General features: G+C 42.2%; 1 protein-coding gene across 1 annotated transcript in view; it reads right to left on the minus strand.

Moving 5' to 3' along the window:
* Positions 1 to 7,289, minus strand: part of SLC47A1 (solute carrier family 47 (multidrug and toxin extrusion), member 1) — an 85,583-nt gene that overhangs the window by 60,080 nt on the left and 18,214 nt on the right. Inside the window, exon 2 of the mRNA XM_006877433.1 lies at positions 4,745 to 4,846. Coding sequence (XP_006877495.1) covers positions 4,745 to 4,846 — 102 coding nt within the window. The remainder of the gene's footprint in view (positions 1 to 4,744; positions 4,847 to 7,289) is intronic.

The raw sequence follows: 7,289 nt of genomic DNA on the forward strand, positions 1-7,289 counted from the left end.
CTAGGTCAGTGTCCATGGGCTCAGGAGTTCCCAAGTCTCCCCAAACGTTGGACCAACCAACCCTTCCTCTTCTCTCTCTCATCTCGAAGTCGACAGGAGTCTGCTCACAGCATTTTCCATGGATGCTTTTTAACAGGTAGTTCACCAGGCCCTTCTTCTGAGGCAACTGCAAGTAGACTCTAACTTCCAACCTTTCCGTTAGCAGCTCAGCAACTGTCTGCCCCACCCAGGGGCTCCCGGCTTAAGGTTGTTGTTACATGCTGTTGAATCTATTCCAACTTACAGCAACCCTGTACTGGGTTTCTGTGGAGCCTGGTGGGTTTGAAATGCTTCACAGTCCAGTGCTTGTCCTACAAAATCAAGGCCAGAGGCTTTACACAGACGTTCTTTTTGTAAAACTCTTAGCCACTTTGCTTCCCAATTTCAGGGAACTGTGAGCCCTTCTTGTGGACAAATTTTTAAAACACACCAATGTGGCACAGTAGCAAATTCAGGTTAAAAGTCAGTTTGCTCCAGACTTAATATGCCCTGTTAAAAAAATCCCAAAGGATACTGGAAGCGTAGAAGCAAAATGTTAAGACTAGTGCGATAGGCCTTGCAGGAATACTTGCCTCAACCAGGATCCTCAATAAAACCTTGGGGTTCCTGGAGCTTGGAGGAGCTTAGGGCAGTGCCCCCCAAACCAAACCCCCCAAACATATCAGAACAGCTGATGCTCTCCCTGTTTGGAGCCTTGTAGCTCTAGCTGGGCCCAGACCAGAAGCATCGGCTTTGAGAGGCCTTCACTGCACCCTGAAAATGTTTGGCCAATCAGAATCTGCCTGAGGCTTACTCAGTGCATTTCTATTTTCTCCACATTTTCCAAGTATTATTTAAAAGAGGATAATTAAGCCTACAGTTGTCCATGTTGCTCCCCAAAAGCAAAATAAAGCACCCTGTACACACGCTGACAGAATAGTTTTGCACAGTTCAAAGGTGGCAAACTCAAATGCCTGCAGAGCTCAGGGAGGTCACGTGAATACATGCAGGATAAAAGGAAAGGGGACCGGAAGAAGCTGGGAGAACGTAGAGCATGCACCTGTGTGTAGAGCCACAGGTTTTCAGAAACACCCTGAGTTGGAACCGACTCGACGGCACTTAATAATGACAGCAACAACAAATGGCTAAGAAGCCTCAGGGTGGTGAAAACGGTTAACATGCTCAGCTGCTAACCCCAAAGTTGAAGGCTCAGGCACTCAGAAGCACCACAGAAAAAGGTCTGGTGATCTATTTCTAAAAGGTCATAGTCATCGTAAACCCAATGGAGTGCAATTCCACTCGGACACACTTGGGGTCACCATGAGTGGGAGTTGACTCGACGGCAGCTGGAGGAGTTGCTATGTCCCTCGGTGTTACTTGGCCAGTGGATAATCCTTGTTGGTGATCAATGGCATACCTCTTTGGTTACTGGGATACAGCGAGGACACTGGGAGTTCTTCCTAATTTTAGGTTTGGACACTAGGATCTAAGATTTCATCTTCCAGTTCCATTTCAAGATCAGGGGCTCTCAGTAAGACAGATAATGGGGACGGTGTTGGGGGCTAGATTTTCTCCTAATGAAGTCAGAACTCAACTTCCTTTTTACTCGTCCCTTCTCCCAGATGTGAAGCCAAGAGTCGAAGCCATAGCTTCAAGGATTATCAATTAGATGGTGTGGTAGACAGAATCATGGCTTCCTAAGCATGTGCACTTCCTAATCCCCCAAACTTGTAAACATGATAGTTTACATGGCAAAGAAGAATTAAGGTTGCAGATGGGACTAAGATGGCTAATCAGCTGACCTTGCGATGAAGAAATTTGCCTGGATTATCCAGGTGGGTCCAATATACTCACAAGAACCCTTGGAAGTGGAAGAGAGAGGCAGAAGAGACTGTGTGTCTCAGTGATGCCAAGTGAGAACAATGTGACCTTCCATTGCTGGCTTTAAAGATAGAAAGGGGTCATGAGTCAAAAATGCGGGCAGCCTCTAGAAGTTAGAAAAGGCAAGAAGTAGGAGTCTTGTCTAGAGCCTCCTGAAAAGAATATACCTTTGCAGACATTTTGAAACGTGCCCAGTGAGAAAGACCCATTTCAGGCTCCGACATCCAGAATTATAAAATAATACTAAGCATCTAAAAAGAAGACCAGTTAATACCACAAATTTACACACCAAACACTAAAGTCAGTGATGATGGAAATTAAAGAATACTACCAACTTCTTCAATCTGAAATTGGTCAAACAAGCAATCAGAATATATTGAAAATTACTAGTGATAGGGAGGTAAAGGTTAGAAAAAATGAGGAAGGATCAGTAGTTGGAAAATAGGGTCTTGGTGATAGAAATGATGTTGGTGATGACATGATAGAATTTTGAAACTCTATCATGTGACTTACTCATTGAAAATATCTTTTTAAAATTTTTGTTTTTTAAAAAAGGCTTTTATTGTGAATTGAGTAACAGCTAAAATGAGAGAACATCGGTTTTACACTCATCGTATTTCGTTTCATTGCAATGATTACAATCTCTGCATCATCATTCAACAGTATTTGCTTCTAGTCCCTCTGTTGGCTTTTTTTTTTTTAATGTACACAAAAACACTCAGGCATACATAATAATTTAAATCACCAAAGGGCACACATTCTATAAGTCTGCTTCCTGAAAATATCTTTTTAAAACAACATAAAGATGTTTATACATATGGACCTCTTCAGATAGAATGCACAGAAATTAAATTAACTACATCTGTGGGAAGAGATGATGGAAAAGCTTCCTATCATCAGCCAAAACAAGTCCAGGGCAGACTGTGGAATAGACCATCAATTGCTCATATGCAAGTTTAGAGTGAAGCTGAAGGAAATTAAAACAAGTCCACGAGAGTCATATGACCCTGAACATATCCCACCTGAATTTAGAGATCATCTCTACAACAGATTTGATGCATTAGACACAAATGACCAAAGACCAGAAGAGCTGTGGGAAGACAAGAACACAAAGATGGAAGGAATACACAGAGTCACTGTCCCAATAGGAAATGGTCAATGTTCAAGAAGTACAAGAGGTAGCATATGATCAAGAGCCAGTGGTTCTGAAGAATGGAATCTAAGTTACACTGAAGGCATTGGGAAAAAACAAGGCTCTGAGAATTAATGAAATACACATTGTAATCTTTCAGCAAACTGATGTAGCACTGGAGGCACGAACTCATTTATGCCAAGAAATTTGGACGGCAGCTTTCTGGCCAATTGACTGGAAGAGAGCCATATTTGTGCCCATTCCAAAGAGACATGACCCAATGGAACATGGATTATCATTGGATAATATAATTAATATCACACACAAATAAACTTTTGCTGAAGATAATTCAAAAACAGCTGCACCAGTACACTGACAGGGAACTACCAGAGGTTTAAACCAGATTCAGATTGAGACATGGAACAAAACATATTAATGCAGATGTCAGATGGATCTTGGCTGAAAGCAAAGAATACCAGAAAGATGTTTACCTGTGTTTTACTGACTATGCAAAAGCTTTCAACTGTGTGGATCACACAAGCTATGGATAATATTGTGCAGAATGGGTATCCCAGAATACTTAGTTGTGCTCATGTGGAACCTGTACAAAGACCAAGAAACAGTCATTCAAACAGAACAAGGGGAACATTGAATAGCTTAAAATCAGGAAAGGTGTACATCAGGGTTGTAGCCGTTCACCATACTTATTCAATCTGTATGCTGAACAAATATCTGAGAAGTTGGATTATATGAAGAGGAGTGTGGCATCAGGATTGGAAGAAGACTCATTAACAGCCTGTGATATGCAGATGATACAAACTTGCTTGCTGAAAATGAAGATGACTTGCAATCCTTACTGATGACGTTCAAAGACCACAGCCTTTGGCATGGATTGAATCTCACTGTAAAGAAAACAAAAATCCTCACAGCTAGACCTCACATTGAATCTCATTGTAAAGAAGAGAAGACAAAACTCCTCACAACTAGACCATAAAATAACGTCATGATAAATGAAGAAAAGATGAAATTGTCAAAGACTTTATTTTGCTCAGATCAACCATCAACACTCATGGAAGCAACAGTCAAGAAATCAAACAACGTATCATGTTAGGCAAATCTGCTGCACGAGATCTCTTTTTAAAATGTTGAAGTGCAAAGATGTCAGTTTGAGGACTAAGGTACACCTGACCCCAGTATTTTCAATAGCCTTATGTGCATGTGAAAGTTGGACAATGAATAAGGAAGACTAGAAGAATGGGTGCATTTGAGTTATGGTGTTGGAGGAGAATAGTGAAGGTACCATGGACCACCAGGAAAACAAACAGATCTGTGCTGGAAAAAGTATAGCTAGAATGCTCCTTAGAAGTCAGAATGGTGAGACTCGTCCTTCAGTCATATTATCAGGAGGGACCAGTCCATAGAGAAGGACATTATGCTTGGTAAAGTTGAGGGGCAGAGAAAAAGAAGAAGACCCCCCCAATGAGATGGACTGGCATGGTGGCAGTAATAAAGGGCTCAAACAATCATGAGGTTGGCTCAGGATGGGGCAGTGTTTTGTTCTGTTGTGCTTAGGGTCTCTATGAGTTGGAACCAACTCAACGGCACCTGAGAACAATATATTTGTGATTTCTTAAGTTTGTGGTAATTTGTTATGACAGCAATAGAAAACTACTACACATAGTTTGAATCAACGTTAGCATGTTCAATACATACCGCGATTGCAAGTGTGACGGCATCTAACTCCAGCTTCCCCAAGTGGCCACAAAACACAGAGCTTATGAAACTAATCAGAAATATCATCAACTGGGCCAGGAACTGAGAAGAGACAGAAAACAAGCAAGCACAAAGGTGTGAATATGGGTCCACCATCACAGGCCAGGGCATGGTATACATTTCCGGGGGCCCAGGAGAATCTCCCACCCTCCCTGAATCAACTGGAGTCAGATGCAAAGCGACCTGGTGTTTAGTGGCATCTGCCACATTTCACAGATGAATGGACAATTTCTGAAGGACTTCTTGCAATCTTAAAGGTATTTAACAGTTTATTTACCACTGCTGTCAGAATCATCATTTTAGAACTTCCTAACCTTTTAATTTCAAAACTCATCTGTCAGTTTGTCAAGGAAACCACAGTCAGTAAATGAAATGATGTATTGCATTAGGCAAATCTGCAGCAGAAGGCCTCCTTAAAGAGCAAAGATACCACTTTGAGGACTAAGGTGAACTTGACCCAAGCCATGATATTTTTAATAGCCTGTTGGGCAATGAGTAAATAAGCCCAGAGAAGAATTTGATCCATTTGAATTATGGTGTTGGTGAAGAATATTAAAAGCATCATGGACTTCCAAAACAACCAAATATGTCTTGGAGGAAGTAAAGTCAGAATGTTCCTTAGAAGTGAAGATGATGAGACTTTGTCTCTTCTACTTTGGACATTTTATCAGGAGGGACCAGTCCCTGGAGAAGGACATCAAGCTCAGTAAAGTAGAGAATCAGCAAAAAAGAGGAAGCCCCCCAACGAGATGGACTGACAAACTGATGGTGGTGCAGGGTCAGCCAGGGTTTTGTTCCATTGGACACAGGGTCACTATGAGTTGGAACCGACTCAACAGCACCTAACAACAATAACAAGTCTTGTTACATTTCACTTCAGATTCTCACACCATGTATGTTTTCCTGGAATTTTCTAAAAACACTGTTTTCTAAAAACCCATTGTTAGCTCAGGTTCCTAGTGAGGACTAGGGAGACTATAGCTTTCAATATTTAGAACTCTAGTCAGCAAAAAACTCCACGGAGAAAAGTACCGGAGGCAGAAATGAGATCATTCAATTGGAAGGCTGGCCAGGTCTGAAATTCTGGGGTGAAACCCTGTCTGCCTGCCACCTTCCAGTCTTTGAAATCCCAGGTGTGAGGGCAGATTTTGCTTCTAGGATGTTGAGCTACTATTCTCCCTCACAATTCCAGTCACCATTATGAATTGCTCCACCATGCTTTGAATGCACTCTGGAACACTTGGCTGATTTCTTTAGGTTAATTTCAAATGAATTCAGCACTGGCTCCATACCAGTGTTTGCCCCACAGTGTCTCTTTCAAAAGCGGATGGTTTAAGGCACAGAGAGACCAGTAGCAAGCCCAGCCAGCCATGCCTCCTCTCCGGCCAGCTCCAGGCACAGTCCTTCAGAGGACATGGACTCGCTTCTCTGTGCTGAATGCAGACAGGTCCCTCTTCTCATACCTGCGTACAGCCAATGGCAACCCCATGTGTGTCAGAGTAGAACTACACAGTAGGATTTCCAATGGCTAATTTTTTGGAAGTACATTATAAGACCTTTCCTTCATAAGCACCTTTTAGTGAACTCAAACCTTCAACCTTACGGTTAAAACCAGGGACTCCACTGTTAGCTGCGGTCACCCCAAAATTGCTACATCAGGAGTCCACTCTCTGAAGGTTCAGGATGACCATCTGTTTTCCTTTCTTCCCTAGAATCTGTATCTGGGGAAAGACAGTTTTCAACATCAGATCTTCGAAATATAAAAAGCCTGTTACGAGCCCTGGGTGAGTATGTGTGGCATCAACACCAGACATGAGACCTCGGGACGTCTCTGAATCTCGCAGGCACCAAGGATGAATTTATTCTCCAGCAGGCCCTCTTCCACACAGCTCTGGGCAGAAGGAAAGCTTTTAGAATTTATTGCAAAAACTGGTGGAACTGGAAACAGGAGCTGCCCTTATGAAATACAGTTCGGCAGTTCCTGAAAAAGGAATTATCACATGGCCTAGCAATCCCACTCATGGGTATATATACCCAAAAAGAACCGTTCAAACAAGTAGTTGGCTATATTGTTCATAGCCGTATAATTCACAATAGCCAAAAGGCGGACACAACCCAAGTGTCCATCAACAGATGAATGGACAAAATGTGCTATAAGCATACAATGGAATGTTGTTTAGTCGTAAAGAGAAATAGGGTCCTGATGCCTGCTACAACATGGAGGAACCCTGAAAACAAGCTCAGTCATAGATTATAGGATTTCATGAACAGGAATATCCCAAACTCACAAATCCATATGGACACTCATAAAGCAAAGTAGAAGTTGTTAGGGCCTGAAGTAAGGAAGAAATGGAGAGCTACTGCTTCATGGGTTTGGGGTGATGAAAAAGTTACAGAACTAGAATCTGTATCTGGGGAAAGACAGTTTTCAACATCAGATCTTCGAAATATAAAAAGCCTGTTACGAGCCCTGGGTGAGTATGTG

Source organism: Chrysochloris asiatica, unplaced genomic scaffold (assembly GCF_000296735.1).
Source record: "Chrysochloris asiatica unplaced genomic scaffold, ChrAsi1.0 scaffold00495, whole genome shotgun sequence".
Lineage (NCBI taxonomy): Eukaryota > Metazoa > Chordata > Mammalia > Afrosoricida > Chrysochloridae > Chrysochloris > Chrysochloris asiatica.